We start from the raw sequence: 20,120 nt of genomic DNA, 5'->3' as shown, positions 1-20,120 counted from the left end.
CCCTTTAACAGCTGCAAAAGTTTGTAATCAAGTTTAGTCATGTCCAAAGTTAAGTGCAGAGCTTACCATGATACCATGATCAAACATAAAGGAAACTAGTTTTGACACGGTAATAGCTTAACTGATATTGATTTGCTTAATATTTTGCTGTACTTTTATAAAACTTAAATGATAAAATAGTCAATTAAATTCGCATCGTCTTTTCAAAGTTATGCCTTAATGATTCAAACGCTTTGTAAACGTTATCTGAGTTACAAATCAATGGTGCCGATTTTGAATCCAATTAAATTGGTCTGCTAAAATAATGAGGCGTTTCAATAAATGTCCAACTTGGAAATCAGAATATACTGAACCCAAACTATGCAACTTGTCCTCAATCCGAATTCTCATAAAAAAATTAAAAAGAAACATCCTCGCCGAAAAATGTTTTCTTCCAAGTTCTGTAGCGCCATCATGTGGTAGATCATGGTATAGTGTCTCAGACACCAGACAAAAGTGTTAATGCCTAAGAGTTAGGTATTTAAATAAAAACTAGCATTTAATGATCACATCTGAGAAATGAAGATAAGGAAATCATGTTACCCCATTATCTTTATTGCAACATCATTTACAGTACAATAACTGCCAGCAACATATTAAAATATAGAGATACAAGAAAATAGACATAAATTGAAGGACAATAAGGTTTAAAAGCACTTTGAAAATGATTACATTTACTTTTTTAATCGGACTAAATCTTTAATTGCTATTTACATTATATAAACTAGATATGAATATAGAATATAAAGGGTATACATTTATATACATTATTTATAAATGCTGGCTGATGTCATTATTTAATTAATGTTATGCTGTTCAATCAAATGCATATTAGGAAATTGCACAATCAAGGAGGCCAAACAACACCAAGGTCTCCTCAGAGATCCTGTTGTATCCTCATTTATTGTTGCGTCATTTATTCATGTTTGTCTGTTTGTGCATGTTGTGAAGACATATCATTGTGCAACCTTATTATTATTATTAATTAATTAAATCAAATGGCCGACTTTTGCTTCAGCCAAATATCAGGTTCAAACAAGGAAAGGGAGAAATAAAAGCATAAATTAGCTGAACATCAAACACCAAGTTATGCTGCAATGGCTGATGCAGACGATTCCTCTGCACACAAACAAACACATAAAAGAAACATATATAAGGTAATAAAAATAAAAGGGGATTAAAAGAGATTTGTTGTGTAACAAAAGACAAACAGGACATTATTAATATATTCATACAGCACTTTTAGTAGTCTGGTGTAAGATTTTTTTTATCATAGAAAACAATATTGAAGTGTATGCAAGCCCAACATCTTACTGAGGACTTCTAAGTTAGTAGGTTTGTGTCTGCCAAGAAGCAGCGAGGAAGACAGACGTGACCACCAATGATGATAAACCACTCACTATATAATTTAAAAAATCAAACGTGAGAAAAACAATCATTTTGCATTTCATTACTGACTCGGATTCATCCGAAATATCCACATAAAACATCCAACATGACGTTTTGAACAACACTTCACCCATCGAAGGACGAGGAACACTTACGTGATTATATACTTTTTGATCGGAGTATAGTGTAGATGGGAGTTAAAACGTCACAAATGTAGTATGGTTCACTTACAGTGGAATCATGGTTTCTCTTTTTAAATGACACTCAAAAACCTCCAACATTACATCCAATAAATTATTCATCATATTCAGGGAGCACATAACAGGAGTATATTCATTATCATGGAGGCTCTAAGGAATGTTAACTTTGATAGGGTTATTGCAGGTTATTCATATGTTACTAATCCACTACATTAGGCAGAACAATCAAAAATGTTGTTAAACAAAAGTAGCTTACCCTTAAGTCACATCTTCAGATATATTTATTTGCATTTTATCTCATTAACTGGTCTACATTGCTGTGCTTTTTGAAGTAATAGTGCGTTGCTAACCACCTGCTAAATAACAAACACACTTACAGCTGAGACAGACATGATTGGTCACTAGTGTGCGTGACGGACTAGTGTCAGTAAGGCTTGTCCTAATATTTCCTATTTCCAGTTACTGATAGCAATCTCTTTGATTAGTGACCCTGTTGTTGGTGGGGTTTCTTTTGTGCAATACTCTGCAAAAACATATTCATACCCCTTAGGTTTCTTATTTTTGAGGTAACAATAACAAATATCAGTGAATTTCAGGGTGATTTTATGTGATAAATCAACACGAAATGGAAAATAATTGTGAAGTAGAAAGAAATACAAATTTAAACCCAAAAGGTTGATGTTCTTTTGTATTCCTGCCACTCTGATACCCCCAAAGTGATTCTTGTGCAACAAAAGACCACAGCAGGCAGGTCAAGGGGAAAGTTGTGGAGAAGTTTAAAGTAGCGTTAGGTTATGAAGCAATGTCCCAATCTTCTAACATTTCACAGAGCTCTGTTCAATCCATCATTTACACACGCAACACACATCAAGATGTGTTATTGTGCTGTTTATTTTTTTTAATAAATTGGTTCATACCAGGACCAAGAGGTTATGGTAACTGGAGGGGTTCCAGAGATGCGCAGCTCAGGTAGGACAACTATTAGTCTTGTAATCTGGCCTTTATGGGGGAGTGAAAAGAAGGAAGAAATCCCATTAGAGGCTACAAAATACTGTATACTAAAGCTCACCTTCCAGCAGGACCACAACTCTATACACACAACCAGAGCTGTGATAGAGTGGTTTAGATCAAATTCAATTGCTAAAATGGTCCAAAGTCCAGAGCTACACTGAATTGAGAATCTGAGGCAATTGCTGTTCATAGTTGTTTTCCATTCAGTTTGACAAAACTTAAGCTCTTTTTTTTTTTTAGAAGAATGGCCAACAATCTCAGTATGTACATGTTTAAATCTAGCTGTGACATACATCAAACCATTTGCAGCTGTAATTCATTTGATCAGATGCTACAAAGTATTGACTCCAAATTCATGAATAAGAATGCATGAAAAAGATGTTTAGTTGTCAAAATTATGAAAACCACGAATCCTCATACTTCCACTTCAAACTTAAGTGCTCTGTGTGTTGGTCTATCCCATGAAATCTTGAAAAAATATGTTATTTAACACTGCAACTTGAGAAAATGTTTAGAAGCCCAAGGGGCATGAATAATATTGCAAGGCGCTGTATGTTTTGGTTATCTCATATTACGACTAGCAAATACTTAAAAACAGTTCATCAAATCATCCAAGAGCCCAACCCCAGGTTTATCTGATAATACAACCTGATCAGCAGTCTTCTCTGCACTGTGGTTATCTTTTTGGGGCTAAGCAATCCAACAGACGAGGTCCTCAGTACCATTTCTACCTGTCCTCTTACAAAGTAATACTGAAAACAAGGAATACCTGCACAATTTAGGCATATATTGTGCTATGTTGGCAGAATTCAAAATGTGTCTCCTGGGTTATCCAGTACTAGCTAATCAGTCTTAGTTTTTTTTCCAGTAAAACAATACAATACACTTTTTAGACTATATCTGATAGGACATATGTAACTGTGCTTTACATTTTAGTTTAACACCCTGGTCAACAGGAAGAATTGAAAGAAAGCTGAAAACTTCAAGATATAAAATAAAGAGCAGCAGCAAGAGTTAGTTTAATGTTCAGGTGGCACACCTTGAGGAAAAGGCCGCATTTTTTAGCTTTGTCAGCTGAATCACTTGGCCACGTATTTATTCTTGGTAATAAGTGTGCTTGTAGTTCTCTCATGTAATAAGCAAAAGTAGTGCCCAAAATGTAGCAATAATTGTCTTTTGCACTTTTAAAGTGCAACTGCTGTGAAAAAAATATAATTATATAATTAATTCTAAGTACAGAAATTCTACAAAATATATATAAATCATTTTACATTAGCTGGTAAACAGGAGACAGATCAAAATATCTATGTAATTTGTAGTTTTCATATTAAAGATCCTTTCAGGACAGGAGCTAACTTTATCTTTGCTTTTCCACTTTGTCCTCACAAAACTCAGCCTCCCAGTGTCACAGTCAATCATCACACATCTGGCACTTCAGTAAATTAACTGTTAAAACTTCCCAAGCACTTCTACTGGCCTGGATCCACTGTTACTGTTTGGTAGGATGTACAGTACAATTTATCTCCACCAGAACCAGAGAGCTTAGAGAGGAGAGAGACGCTCCACACCCCCAAACTCTCATCTCTGTAGCAGATATTCTCTTAGAAAAAAGGAAGGGCATCTTCAAACATCAGTGATTGGACATCAAAATAGTAACATTACAACACAAAATCCAAATCCAAACAATATAAAAGCTGAAAAAAAATAATACAGTAGGTTTCTAATGACCAGTGCTCGCTTTACTGCTGCCTGATGTCCAGTCAATGATGATAAAGCTGAGACTCATTATCATAAATAGGAAACCGATCCCAGCGAAACAGGCGGCCTGAAAGAGAAACACAGAGTTCAAGGAAGAGACACACCAATGGGAGGATTAAGTGGCTGCATGATACCAAAAACGTAAACTTTTACAGGACATGATTGTTGATCTTACTGGGTTTTTGTTTTTTTTCTTATCAGATTTAGTTTGGTCCTAGAACAGCGGTGTCCAAAAATGTTTTAATTTTTCTACTATTAAAAATGCAAAAATATCTGATAGGATTTATACAGATAGTGTACGTCTGCATGTTGTATCGCTGGTGTTGCTGCAACAAATATTAAGTTGTGTTATTGTGCTGGTTTTTATTAAAATAAACTGGTTCTTTCTATGGTTGGGCTTTAGCACAGCTTTGCAATCTCACTCTCAGAACTGTGGTCTCTCCCAGATGCAGTAGCTCTGATTTCTGACTACATGCTTCTTCTGTAGGGTTTTTGAATAGCTGTACTCAAATTGAAGTTAGGATTTTTTTATTTTTTTTTTTTTAGCAAAAGACTATGCCAATGCAATAAACTTTTATTTTAAGGCTTTTTAAAAATATTTTGCATAGATTTAAATAAATGTAGAGGTCCTCCCATAGTTGAAGGACAGTGGATTTGAGCAATATTTCCAAGAGATTCTCACCAGGATTTTTGGAACTGAGCGCAGAGGCTCCTCTTCTTTGGGTACAATTCGGATGTAGAAGACAGCAGGGAAAATGAAGATGAGACAGGGGGCGGACGTGGCACCTGAAAGTACATAAAATACATTCAATTATTCATAAATCATGTCAGTGTGAAAAATTAAACCCTGCAGAAGATGCACCACTCTGAGGACAAATAGGGAATGCTCACAATATAAAAGTTTATTAAGTAAAACTATAGTTCTGAAAAGCAGGAATAAAAATCTGTTTTCAGAAAAATCATGGCTCTATGCACCTCTTGAGGCGATTTATGGCTGTTGTCTGTTCTCTGATCTAAAATTAGATCCAACTTTAATGTTTTTAAAGCAATGAAACATTGCAATACAATAAAGGCAAGAAAATGATTGGTGTAGTTCTTTCTTATTATTTTAATGCCATTTCTGCCCAGATTTTCCACAACAGTGACACACCAGATACAAGGAATAATTCTGCATTATACACTTCCATTTTATTATTTTATTCCAAAATTCTCCATAAATATGAAACATTTCATTCATAAAAAATATTAACTGTCTAGTAAAGACTTGAGGATTTCTCGATTCTAAAACATAAAAATAAATTAGTTTAATTAAACCATAAAAACAAAAAATATATATTCTATATGGTAGATATTTTTGTTTTATTCATGTATATTTTGTGACTTGAGATAAATTTCATCAAGTAGGACCAAAACCAAAAATGACTGTTAGAATTTCTACGGCTGCTGACCTCTAAAATAAAAAGTTTCTATGCAATGCCAAAAACTTCATGAATAACTTATGAACTATATATGTCTGGACTAAGGAATAGGGATGCAGAAATCTTTTATCAGAAGACACTGTAAAGGGCGTGGCAAATATCTCTCAAAACCTGCACACTCAAACAGGCTATGCAGATCTTTATTTTTTAATTTTTTCGTCTCAAAGATTTTAATGTTTCTTAGTTAAATTGTATAGGATACATATTACCTCAATGTTGAGAAGGAAGAGTATAACTTCTTTATTTTAGCCCAGTTTCCACCCACTTCTGTTGAACTAATAAAACAGCATTTATGCCCATTTGCTTTCACAATAATTAAATATCGTTAAGGCAAAAGAGTATGAATATGAGCCGCCAATATGTCTCTATTCATTATCTATCAAGCTATTCCAACTTAGGGTTTTCGATTCTAATCTGATGTATTCACATCTTTTTCTCAAGATCAATTTAATCTAACCTACCAATAATCCCAAAGATGCCCAAGATGTTTGGGGCAAAGATGACCAGCAGGTTGATGAACGTGAGCAAAGTGATGGCAATTGCAATGTGACGAGGCCAGTAGAAGGTTTTATTGGGGAACATCATCTGCTGGATTGCTCTCCTTACCTGATCATAACACAAAAGGATTTAATTGTTTATTAATTTAATAACTTCGACAATAATGAAATATTGTCAAGGCAAAAGACAATATTTTAATTAAAAAGGCAATCGGCTGACGAGCCTGTGTGTAAACATTGAGTGCTAAAATAATTGTACTTACAGGAAAGAGCACGATCGGTACTGTAAGTGTGACAGCAGTGAGAACAGCCACTCGCACACAAAGGATTAAAGTGTCATAAGGGTCGATGCGGCTGTATGTGTGAAGTAGCTCTGCTTCCACTTCATCTGCAAGTGACCAAAACAGGAAAACAGAGATTCAAAGTAAAATGTCAAAATTAGAGAAATTATGGGGTACTACTTTGTAAAATTAGACATCTATTTGAATTCTGGCTATTTACAGGACTTTTAGCAGCATAACTAAAACATAAAGCCAACTCAACAGAAATTCTTTAATAAACCAAAAATCACCCATCCTCCAATGCTATATCACTTCATAGATCTAAGCCCTCTAAAAAAAACTGGGATGTCCTCAAGAAAAGGGAGTCGGGGCTCGGGATGATTTATAGCGGCACTTTCTTGAGGGGTGTAAGAGAAAAGATATTCTAATTTCAGAGGTAAAAACACAGCTCTAAACCCCTGAAGATCTTAAAAGTCTCCCAAACGTATTAAAAGTAAATACTTTTATCCCTTTAATTAATTGGGTCATGAAAGTAAGAGACAATATGAAATCTGATACATTTTTATTCAAAACTGCTTCATAGAAAGTTAGATTTTAAGATACAAGAGGAAAGATGATTGAACTGTCTCCAAAACATGTCTCACCATAACTTCTTTAACAAAGTCTGATTTTATATTTTCGATGACTGAAAGTTTCTGAATAGCAACCCAAACATAAATAAAGGCTAATATTATATTTCTGTTAAACCCCTAAAATCATAAAAATATATGGCCCTATAAATTTACAGCAGGTGTCCATCTCCATTAATATCCTTGAATTATCAATGATCAATAATGGGCTAAAAATGTTTTACAATCTGTGGGTCACAAATGGCCCACAGTGTCACATTGAACTAAAGAAATTTCTTTTAAAAATGTCAGATCAAATACCATTTTCTAGGTATTGAATTCCTTTTTAACATGAATGTTTATTTCTCTATTTCATATAGTATAATATACAATAGAAAAAAATAACAATTTGAAGCCTATTTTTCTTATCTTTAACAGTCAATAATCATGGAGGGACTTGTGTTTTTTTTTTTTTTACTAGAGGCCACTAGAGGGCATGAATGTATCATAATAGTTACAGGTTTCAATTTACTGCCATTTTATTTCAATAGATTTGTATTTAGTAATTTTGGTACATTTATTAAATCCATCCATCCATCCATTTTCTGTTCACCCTTGTCCCTAATGGGGTCGGGAGGTGCTGGTGCCCATCTCCAGCTACGTTCCGGGCGAGAGGCGGGGTACACCCTGGACAGGTCGCCAGTCTGTCGCAGGGCAACACAGAGACATACAGGACAAACAACCATGCACACACACACTCACACCTAGGGAGAATTTAGAGAAACCAATTGACCTGACAGTCATGTTTTTGGACTGTGGGAGGAAGCCGGAGTACCCGGAGAGAACCCACGCATGCACAGGGAGAACATGCAAACTCCATGCAGAAAGACCCCGGCCGGGAATCGAACCCAGGACCTTCTTGCTGCAAGGCAACAGTGCTACCAACTGCGCCACTGTGCAGCCCCATTTATTAAATGAAAGCTGAATTTTAAAACGCTTGCGTTTTTTTAACATTATGAAAGAATTGAACGCTTTAGTCAACCAAACCAGCAGTGAAACATGTTCTGTAAGACAGAAACGCAAATTGTCAAAAATGAGAGAATACGAGGGCTTACCGTAGAAAGTTAGGTATCCAAACAGAGCAGCCAGGAAGTACATGACGTACATGACTGCAATGGAAATATTGGACACATGCTGCATCTTTTTCTTAGTGGGACTGAAATCAGAAAGAAAAATCATCATGTGGTTACACCAATATTCAGTTTGATTATGTTTCTAAGCAATGCCTGTTAAACCAAATACAAAGGCTGCCTTCACATTTAACCCTAGAAAACATTAGCAGCTTTTTTCAACAAGGGATTGTACATTTCAGCTAACAACATGCTACACAACACAAAGCAGTGCAGAGACATTTCAAAATACAGTGAAAGCAGTGCATGTGACCAGAATATGGCAAGCCAAGCACAAAGCACAAACAGTAGCTTTCCTCTGTTTATTAATGTCTCATCCAAAACAAAGTAAGCAGGAGGTTTCCATCATAAGAACATACTTGCGCAGCTCTGTGTAGATAGGGAGGACCTCAGGGTGGCACACAAAGGCGAACGCCAGGATTGGAATGGTGTAGGCTGTCTGTAAATGAACCCCAACAGGTCACCATAGATACAGCAGCGCTATCCCCGCCGTCTTACCACCAACTTCTGGCTGCACTGCCCATTGCTCCCTCTGACACATCACAGAGAGCTAATTGTTTCTTGTGATTAACTTGGGCCTGGCAGCAGACCAGCTTTAGCCTATTTAAAAATGTCTTGGTGCCTTGTAAGCTGCTAACCAGCTGGGATTGGTCATAGTTGAGTGAGAAAAAGTACGGGGATGCTGACAAAATGTTTATAGGGTTTTAGGAAAAATCTGGAGCAACGAGAGAATATTTGCTGCTGCTCTGAAAAGTAAAACTGCTCAATGAAATTATGCAATTACGTTCAGACTGATCAGACTATAATGAAGGGTCATCCAAGATTATGTGTCAAGAAAGGATTTTAAAAACCAAAAGGAACTTAGAAAAGTATCCAATATTTTTCCATCTCAATTGTTGGTCCTGATATGTCCAAATTTTATGGTTTCTCTGTGTAAATCAAATGCTTTAGTAATTGCTGCACTACTTCAGAGACCAAATGATTTCTAGTCTTTTTGCCTCCTTGCCATTTTGTATCCTTGTAGTTTTGGTTTGTTCTGTCCCCCATAGCAGACTTCATACCAACTGGGGAAAGATTAAGTACTTTCTCTAACTAAGTAATAGACAACTAAAAGCAATGTTCTACAATTTTCTATTAGTTTAATGTCATGAAATGTTATGCAAGTTTCTTAAATAATATCCACCAGCAGGGGTCGACTGACACAAGGATCAGATCCATGATCAGTGGTAAAAAGATGCAATAGAAAGTTTTTAGAACATAAGAATTACAAGCAAAGTGTGGGCATTTTTCAAGATTATTCAAAGTGCTTTCCCCCATGTTTTTGTCACACATAAATGTTTCCAATGGTCAAATAAATATTAATAATGGCTAAAGATAACTTGAGTAAATACAAAAAGAGATAAAAAAAAAACAACCTGGCCCTAAGTAGTAGGCTAAAAGATTTCAAATGGCAACCCATCATGTGCCAATTCAAAAGAAATAAAAAAACAGATGATAAAGTAATTGACATCTATAAATTTGGAAAAGGTTTGCAAAACCATTACATTTCAGGTATCGCAGAAGTCTGATGGCAGGAATTGACAAGAGGGGCACAACCAGTTATAGGTCTAAGGGACATTTAGTTTTTCACAAAGAGCCAAAAAGGTTTGAATCATTCTTTCCTTTATAAATAAAATGGGAAATGCATTGTTTCAATAAGATAAAGGATTTATTCACAGGGACAAAATGCAAATAAGAAGGGACAAAATGACAATCCACAGGGAGAAAATGGGGGTACAAATAGGCATGGAGGCAAACTGACCTAGAGGCAGTTCAGGGGTTCATTCTGTCTTTGGGCCCTGCATCGGTCATAAAGTTACACAGGTTTGCAGCAGGTTCTGATCTGTTTCAAACCAGGATTCCCATGCTTTGGTTGTGAGAAGGGACAGGCGACATGCTAATGACTATGACATAAGTGGGTGGCTTTCAGTGCCCATAGCAGTGCAGGTGAACTTGCAGCTTCATAGAAAGTGACATGCAGACATACTTGTGTATTGAGGTTGGCCATCTTGGGAATGCAGGCCGGATTGTCCTCCCCACCGGGGTCGTTGACAGTGACATTCACCACGCTCTGAGTGCTGTTAGGAGCGAAGTCCACAAACGGACAAGGGAGGTTGAACTTCTTGTAGATGACCTGTGCAGAGTGCAGAGACAATTGGTGTTGCAGCAACCCAAAAAGCAGTGAGACGGTTAATATTGGGACAGGCTGGAAATATGTCAATGAGAGAAAGCCAACAAAAAAGAGAGAGAGGGAAGGCAGCGAGTGGATTACAGCTCACAGAGCCAAAACTAGGTCAGAGAAGGAAACATAGCCAGGGACTGCAGCATGCAAACATTAGTCCATAGCAGTAAGTAGGAAATACTAAAGAGCTGGTGGGAAGATCCCAGTGTATCTGGTCAGCATGACACAGACCAGGAACAGGCGACAACATGTGACATGTACACTACACATACAGTATGTATAGTTCATGACCAGAAGACTCACAGAAACGAGGAAGAACACCATGCAGCTCAGTGAAAATCCACTGGTGTATCCCAGGTATCCTGAAAAATAAACATTTTATTAGCCTTTAATATCATCACAGAGTACATGGCAATAATTAACAAAAACCTAAAGCTCATGTCTTATTAAGTTACATAAAATGTTGAATATATTTTTATAATTTTTTTCACATCATAACTAGGCCTGTCACGATAAACAATAAATCAATTAATCGCACAATAAATTAAAACTATCGACCTCATTTTAATTATTGGCATTATCGTCTCTTCCAGCCTTTTTCTCTTTCTGTTGATGACACTGAACGAAAAAAGGCTTAACTCCAGTGCTCTCTACTGAACCTCCCTTCCTCATTTCCTTAGTGTAAAGCTCAGCGCACATTACATGATCTTAGAGCTGTCGGCCGATTGTCGGCCCATTTTCAAAAGCTGAGAGATCACACATTAGCCGACAGAAATCCCATTAATAACAGTTTGATCGGGTTCGATCGTGCCGTGTGGTGTCCAACAAACTGCAGCACCAGGAAAAGAAGAAGGGAAAGAAAGCTTCTTTGAAGCCACTTGAGACAGAAAAAAAGGTAATAAAAACCCAGGTGAATAAATGCAAGATTAACCATAAAAATTTCTAAACATGTTTGGATCCAAGACATTTAACCACTTCAGATGTAGACTTCAATCCTGAGACACTACAAGTTGTTTTTGTTGTCTTGTTCATTTTGTTCATTAGTTCCAGTGTTAAGTGTTCTTTCGAAAATAATGTGTATCTATCTTAGGCAGGAAATCGCATGCATTATTACTTCATTTCCATTAAATCAGTGTAAAAAGGTCTTCAAACAATATTATCGTTTATCACAAGAATTTTTGAGACAATTAATCGCTTAGCAAAATTTGTTTTCGTGACAGGCCTAATTATAACCACAAACTTTTATCTATTATTTTGAGACTTTTGACAAGCAGTGACTTGGGCCATTATGCCAGGAAGGTGGGAATATTAGAATGAAATGCCTGGGAAATCATCCATGTTTTTTATTTAATTTTGTCTGTCATCAGGACACAAACTGCCGACAAAAGACTATAATTATGTGCCTGTTTGCTCAATTTCCAACATGAATTTTTGCCATTTTTTCTTTAATAAAATGCTTTGGGTGCACCATAAGCTCTTACAGGCGTCCAGATAAAATTGGTTTCCTCTTATAAACGCCATAAAATGACACACTCACCTAGCTGTTTCATCAGAGCCAGTGGTAATATCACTGCCACAGAGACGATAATGACCAGATAGTTTCCGTTCAGGTACCATTCACTGTAGAGAAGCAGACAGACACAGCAATTATGGTATTGATTTGAAATTACTATAAAGACTCCTCTCAGTCTCACTTATTTTAATGATTTGTACTGTTAGATAAATGAAAGCAAGTCAACAGCTAACCACAGGTGCAGGAGAAATAAGACATTTGGAGTTTCAAGAGTTATTAATGTGTCAAGTTGTTAAATTCACAGCTGAGCAGAAATTAATACAAACCAAACCAAACTGGGTTGGATTTAAATATGTTCAAAGTAGACAAAAACAAAAGCTCACTTGCTGCTCACAGAGATGGTGTGAATGTGATGTAGGGGAGTTTAAGTTATTCCAAAAAATATTTAGGCCTTTAAATCATTACCAATCACTACATTTAAAATTGATTTGGCTTTTTAAACACATTTTTATATCCAACATGAACACATCACCCATATTAGCATAAGATCACACATTAATTGGGGGAAAATAATGCAAACTTTCAAATTTTTTGGCTCATATTTCACAGGTTGTAAATTCTTCAGAAAAAAAGGAATCTGAACAATAAAGAGATATTCAAGATTTAAACTGATCATTTGTTTCCCATGTGGAATATTGAGAGAGTTTGTTCTTGGTCCAGAAAAAGACATTTCTAAAAAATGAAATATAAGCAAGTCATTTATCTAACAATAATTATAACCAGACCCGGCCCATGGGGCCGTAAGCAAAATGTGGTTTTGGGGCCCTCTAGTTCTGCTAACAACATGGACTGGCTGCAACCAGCAGCCCGATCATTAGGTCATTCACACACCTGCTATAAACTTATTGCATCTCTGGCAGTGCTGTTTACATTATATACATGTATAATATGATACATTTATTGGCCAACTGATTTATTGACCAGTTGATTTCCTTAATTTTGGGGGATCGTGATTGGCCGATACTTACATGTGAATCCCATCTTATCCCCTAATCTTATCTTCGTCAGCAACGGTTTAAAAATCAGTCTCTGTCCTCTTCTGCTCTGCAGTGAGAGGTTTGACTGATAGACCGGCCCACCAGGTCAGGTCTGCACGTTTGCAGTTAACAATATTCACCCCACTGTTGCCAACTCATTGACGTTTTGCTATATTTAGCAACATTTCAGACAAAAAAATGTATATCAGAAAAAAAAAAAAATCGGCAGGTCAGGTTTTTTAATATTGGTAACCAGAGATCAGCCAGAAAACTGCAATCGGTGCAGCCCTACACTCATATTCATGACATTCTTTGCTTAAATAAATTTATCTTAAGTGTAACTCCAATAGCTAAAATTTAATTTATACCAGGCGAGTCTTTCTCCTCTGAGAATGTGGATTTTTTACTGGACTGATTCTGAGCCTCAAATGATTTTAACAGAAGTTTCACATAACTTAGAAGTTGATGTAAAATAATCTTTGTTTTAGCCACAAAATGATTTTGCTCAGCAGCAAACAACAAATCCCCAACTACAGCATAGAGCAGCTAATCGATGTAGCAGCCATGTAGCATGACGTAAAAACATTTTGCTAGACAATGTCAAACATTGAGAAGTTTTAATTATTTTTATCAAACACGGCGTTTTGAAGCCAAAATACCTCAGAAATATACGGAGCCAAGCAGGAGAATCAATTCATTTAAAGTTTAAACTCTGTTTCACACAAATATGCTAGCATAAATGTTTGGCTGTTGAACTGGACCGCTTCAGGTCGCTAACAAGCTTAACTTTCTATTAGCAGCTTTACAAATCTTTTACATTTCATTACATTACCAAGGCACATTAAAACAAACCTTTATCTCGGCTTTTCTCTATTCTTCCTCTTTCACAAACATTTGTAAATGAAATTATGAAAATATTCTTAGAACTGACTGTATGGAAAAAGTTAACTTGGTTTATATTTTAAAATAATGTACCAAGAGTTTTCTGTTCCTAATTTTGTAAAATAGTATTTTACCCTCCTATGTATTTGATATGACGACATTGGAAGAGATTGGTGTGAAACTCATGACAGAATCCCATGAGGGAATCATTGGCATGTTATAATCACAAGGCTGTCTCTGTCTAGGAAAGAAAGCTCAGAGGTTTATTTTTAGAGCCGCACAGCGGGAGGGGATTAATTTCTTGCCCTCTGTCAGGTGGGAACCACCACAACATGCAGCTTCTGTTGCAACACACTCACTTTTTAAAGCAATAATGATGCTATCTCATGTAAAAATGATAGGGAAACCTACAACATTCTGTGTTTTACTGTCCACACTACTTTAAGGAGCTGAACAGTCGATAACATATGGACACAATCATTTGACCATTTATTATGAAATGTATAGTTGTTTTTTTTTTCACTGCGAAGAATTCACAAGGGAGAAGCAACACCACATAAACACTGGATTTAAAAAAAGCTCTTTTTCTCTAAATACAAATACTATTCCGCAGTGTACTACCTATGTGCGTGTTTTTTGTTTCAGAATAACGGTGATTTTTAGATGTTTCTGTATTTTTAGCCCACTCCTATGCAATTAAATGAAACAAACCCACACACTCTGACAGGATGAGACGCCACCAGGGCGACCTGGTTTGTTATTTCTGATAAACAATGATTGTTGACCGTGGCCCACAGCTTCACAGTGATAACAGGTTGAACACAATGTGTGCATGTTGTCACTTCTACTACAGTACAAAGGACCCAAAAATGTTTACCCAAAAACGTCCAAGCAACTCTTGACCCACTTAGCACAGGGTTGTGTAACCATTCTCAGAAACAAAAAGAAGATGCAGATTCTCTAGAACTGGAGCAAATTCACAATGAATTGCACGCATGAGAGTGGGTTTTGTTTGTCTCCTAGCCCACCTGCAGTAAGCAGTGATATCCCACAGTTTACATTTTCAGCTGCAGAGTCTTGCTGCGTTTTGATGCAATCGCTCTCTTTGGACATGGCGCTCGACCCCCCCCCACCTCTCTGGGGTCACAATCACAGCTGTTCTCAGACCAGCTGTTCCAAGCGTGGCACCGGGCCCAACAACTGGCACAGCTCGGAAGGATTCTTCGGTCTACAATTAAATCTCTGTCCGGTCCCATACGGAGCTGATGGGATGAGTCACTTCCTTTTCGCAGATTGCTCTTTCATCAAGTGTGATTCAAAGACGGGCTTTTCTTGCCTTAATGTCTTTTATTTGCATGGAAAGTGTGAGAATAGCTAATTAAGATTTTACTTAATGATAGATTTGAAATACAGTGCCCTTCAGCTGTATTCACACACTTTGGACTTTTGCATTTTGTCACATTACAACCACAAATGTTGATGGTTTTTGTTTCATATAACAGGCCAACACAAAGTAGCACATTATTGTGGAGTAGAACAATGATCCATGTTTTTTCAGAGGTTTCGACATAAAACTTTCCATAGGGTGCTACGTAGGGCCTTAGAAAGTTGAATGGAAGATGAGAGAAAAAAAATGGAAAAACAAACAAAATAATTTTAAAAATACATTTTATTATGAATTTAATTTAAAGTAATTTTTAAATTAAATCAGCATTTATGCAAAATAAATGTAATAATTATTGAATAATAAATATAAGTTAGCAAAAAACATTCTAAACGTTTATGAGTTTTTAAAATATTTTTTGGCAATGCATGTTGGTTTGCAACAGGGGGTCATAAACACATATCAAGGTCACATTCTGTGCCCAATCAAAGGCCAGACATTAATTTAATTGAAAATATGTTGCATGATATTAAAATCAATTATCTCATATTTTTTCTAAATAGTCTGGCTGAGCTTGAGCTACGTATTTTACAAAGAAGAACGGTAAAAAATGTACATCTCTAGATTGAGATATGTGCTGTGCATACCCTGAATCATAATGCCCACCAAACTTAAGTGTAGCAAAAAAGTGAAAACCATGTAGCATTTTCCTTTTGCTTCACAATTCTCCGTGTTGGTCTACAACTTAAAATCTCACTTAACAAAATCTGGGGAAAAATGTAGGGAACTAAATGCTATAGAAATGCATATTCTATCAGCAGAATTGTTCACAATTTGCATTTCATGTATTTATTTTAGATAACATAAAACAGCCACTCACCCTGCAGGCACGTCGACCTTCAGAAATGCCTGGATTACCAAAGGGAACTCATACTTGACTATGTAAAGATAACTGGACATTGCTGTGGATCAGAAAGAGATAAAGTTATAGTACAAAAAAATGATGGCTTTTTCACCTTTTGAAACAAACAGGAGATTGCAGACTACATTTTTTGAGACAGAAAACGTAATGAATAATTGCATATTTTTCCACCTTTTATGTGTTACATATCCTGTATTTTTCAAGTGACAAACTAATTGAATAAGTGTGCATGAACTAATACTAGTCAAGTCCAGCATCTTTTATAAAAATAAAGTTCAGCTGTGCTGGTAGGATTTTCTGGATATTTACTCATTTGTATCTTTCAGCTAAAGCCATAGTTTGCAGAGAGGTTACAAAATGATGACATTGTCCAAATGTATGAGTCAGGAGAAGATTGGTGAAGGGAAAACAGTCATAAGCAAATGGACATAATATGGAACAACCAACATTACTAAAAGTGGAGGTTTCCTTAAGATCTAACAAGATAAGAAAGAAACCTGAAGGGACTGCAGGACCTTCTGGCAGGTATTCTACATGCGAAAAAAATAGTAGTTTATTTTTTAATTTATCCAGACTAAATAGATAAATAAACTCTAAAAGTTATGCACAAAAATGACACTACTCATTAACCCAGAGAACACCACAAGCACAGTGCAGCATCATGCTCTGGGGCTTCTTCAGATGGAGCCAGACTTCGAGAGAAGGTGGAGGAAATAAAGATTTGAGCCTAAACCTTAGGTGTCTGCCGGAAATCGAAAGATTAAGTCAGATTTTATGTTTCTGGTATCACAGTGAGACCAAGCATTATGTGAAAACCAACAAAATTTTGGCTTCACCAGAACAAAAAATTAAGCTTTGAAATGTCTAAAGCAAAGATTTTTATACTTACTAAACATCTTTTTGAGTTTTTCTGTGGCCTTGTTAGTCTTCTATAGCATGCATGGTTTCCCGCTAGGATCTAACTTACTGTTGCTAAAATCTTATGGTATTTCAGTGAAAATGTGCTGTCTATTTCTTATACAATCAACCACAGAAATAAGGGACAACTTGTGTGTGTGACAGGCTGCCAATAAAACCCCTAAAGAGATAACAAAAGTTTATCTATGGAGATTAAGAGCCATTTAAGCCTGGATGATTCAGAGCTCATGGTTAAGTGAGAGCTTAACAAAATAAACCTGAGAAATCCTAGTTAAATATTGTCTAAAACCATTTTAAATTATTACAAGAAAGTCTGGATTTTTTTTTCTAAAGAGAGCTGTTCTTCTATAAAAGCCTGGCGAACAGCAGCGGGGGACCTCACCTCCAATGTTCTGGAGCGTGATGGCAATACCTGCAGCCATCTTTCCCGGAGTCCCGAAGGCCCTGTAGCCGAGCTGCTCATACGCACGAATACCTGAACCACAAACAGAAGAAAAGAGATTGTGTTACACCCACAGCTAAAAAATGTTAAATACAACTATGTTTGTGATTCATTTACATCAGATTACATTACATGTTTACATACCTACAATACCAGATGACTTTAGCAGTAAATGGATTGAATATGACGAAAGAACTGCAACCACTGTGAGGAGCAACCTGAAACCATCAGACAACAGATCGAGATTAGCACCACTTCAACAAAACTTCAAAATGAATACTTATAGTTAAGACGTAGGACTGTATCTAAATATTAAAAAAATGCCTTCCTGTTGAATATTTACACTATATGATTCACTGCAGGTTATTTAAACAGCTGCAGTTCAGGCATAATGTGTTTCATATAGATTGTATAAGAAAACCCTGCGGCTCTCCTTCACACCGGACTGTTGGTCCAGCTGATTCACAGAGGTTACCCTGTAAGCCTCTCTGCCCTCTGTCACCAATACACAAACACACCAGCTGGGCTCTTAAAGGACAGAAGAAACACACAAAAGAGAAGAAAATCTTTCTTTCTGTTACTCAGCCGACTTGGAAAAATACACTCGTCACAATAAGTCATTTCAGCTGTTCCCTGAGGCAGAGAATGCAATCCTTTCTTTACTTGTTCATAATCACTGGTTTTGCAATTATTGACTAAATGTTTTGTCAATAATTGATTATTCCTGTCAATTACTTTAATCGGATAAAAACTCTGGGTTAGCAGATTCTTCATTAACCACTGAGGCCATTTTATATACAATATTAGAAATACATTAAAATATACAAATAATTTATTTATTTTTTTAAATGAGGAAATAAACATTTTATTCCATAAAACGTGACATCATAGTATTCCTTTAGTGGCGCTTGATTATCTGTAGCAAAGGATGAATCTGCAGCTAATAAGAAAGATCAACTTATTTCTGCTTATATCAATACAGCATAGTGATCTGTTGATTATTTTAATTGATGACTAAATTAGTTGACGGTTAATTCAATAATATGACAATTAATCAAATGAATCATTTCAACACTACATTATTTCCCTGCATTCTGATGCAAATATAAAATAATCTCGGACTGCATGAATAACCAGCTTAAAAAGGAAAAAGTTATTTTGAGACATTTTGTAACGACACTTTCATAAAAATACATGTAGTAGGAAAAAGATTGATCATATCTATATTTAATAAGGCACCATTTGAGTGGGTGACCAGAATTGATTCTTTTTGTGATTTAGAGCAAAATCTTAAGGAGAGAATTTGAAATTAACTCCTGGGATAAACCCATGGCCTGAGGGGGTTTCATGAATGTTTTCCCTGATCCACTGGCATTCTTTGACCCAGTTCACCTCATTCCCACTATTTACTGTTTTGTCTTTTGTTTTTTACTACTGGCAACATTAACTTTCACTCCCACACAAACACTCTCTCAATCCCGCTCTCCCTTTCAAGAGGCCAGGCAGTTCTGTCTTTCACCGCGACTTCAACTCTTGGCTGCCAAACAATTTTCTTTTTCTACAAACCATGTGGGAGAAAGCTTAGCTGACTTGGGGGTTTGAAGTCAATCAGTCAAGTAGAAGTGGGAAGACGGATCTGCTGACACTCAGACAGACTGACACACTTGGGTCTCTGTTGCCCGACTCACTGAAATTCCACCCCACAGCATTCCTACTCGGAACCAGGACCACTGACCCAAACTGCACCCACAGGAGAAATCTCAAAGAAAGGGCACTCGTGTATTAAATATAATTAATTATCAACTGATAAAAGGTGCTGAACACTTGAACACTTCAAATGTTTGTTCAAGTAAGGGAAAAATGACTAAAGTGAGTGATGTATTGTGAGGATGCCCGGAGACTGAAATCTAATAAATTTCAGCTTGATTGGAAACCAAAAAATCCTATCGCTTTGTTCACTTTGCCAGGAGTTACAAAGGTCATGATAGCAAGACATTTTGATGTGAATGCTGTTACTGAGTTTTAATTGTGCCAATAAGATAGTGGAGCTAATTTAAATTATTAATTCTAAATCAATTTGTTTTTGTTTTAGCATATTAATACCGTGACTGCTTCCCTGTTCTTGAAATAAATTATTAATAATGACTTGTGGGAGTTGGGGGGGGGGATATTTTTATTGCTTTTAAGTAAATAATTGCATAAAATCTTATTAATATTTGTAAATATTTGAAAGTACAACTTTAAGATCAATTTGGGACACTATTCCAATCCTACTTCATAATGAACTGTTGATGCTACCATTTCCTAAGTTATTCAAAAAGTTATTAAACATTGATGCAAGAGACTAAAA

The 20,120-nt window shown here is 36.2% G+C and overlaps 1 protein-coding gene across 2 annotated transcripts in view; it reads right to left on the bottom strand.

The window, feature by feature from the left end:
• Positions 1–573: 573 nt before the first annotated feature.
• Positions 574–20,120, bottom strand: part of LOC114135584 (sodium-coupled neutral amino acid transporter 3-like) — a 41,009-nt gene continuing 21,462 nt past the window's right edge. For both annotated transcript variants that reach the window (XM_028002976.1, XM_028002977.1), the window contains 12 exons: positions 17,915–17,988; positions 17,711–17,803; positions 16,369–16,450; positions 12,210–12,292; positions 10,976–11,034; positions 10,478–10,624; positions 8,811–8,890; positions 8,377–8,477; positions 6,636–6,760; positions 6,337–6,481; positions 5,080–5,183; positions 574–4,464 (listed from right to left, as the gene is read on the bottom strand). In XM_028002976.1, the coding sequence (XP_027858777.1) occupies positions 4,360–4,464; positions 5,080–5,183; positions 6,337–6,481; positions 6,636–6,760; positions 8,377–8,477; positions 8,811–8,890; positions 10,478–10,624; positions 10,976–11,034; positions 12,210–12,292; positions 16,369–16,450; positions 17,711–17,803; positions 17,915–17,988 (1,198 nt within the window). In that variant the 3' untranslated portion in view covers positions 574–4,359. The remainder of the gene's footprint in view (positions 4,465–5,079; positions 5,184–6,336; positions 6,482–6,635; positions 6,761–8,376; positions 8,478–8,810; positions 8,891–10,477; positions 10,625–10,975; positions 11,035–12,209; positions 12,293–16,368; positions 16,451–17,710; positions 17,804–17,914; positions 17,989–20,120) is intronic.

This window comes from Xiphophorus couchianus, chromosome 20 (genome assembly GCF_001444195.1).
Source record: "Xiphophorus couchianus chromosome 20, X_couchianus-1.0, whole genome shotgun sequence".
Taxonomy (NCBI): Eukaryota; Metazoa; Chordata; class Actinopteri; order Cyprinodontiformes; family Poeciliidae; genus Xiphophorus; species Xiphophorus couchianus.
Note: the sequence above shows the minus strand (reverse complement) of the source record. Positions and strands in the feature narration are given on the sequence as shown.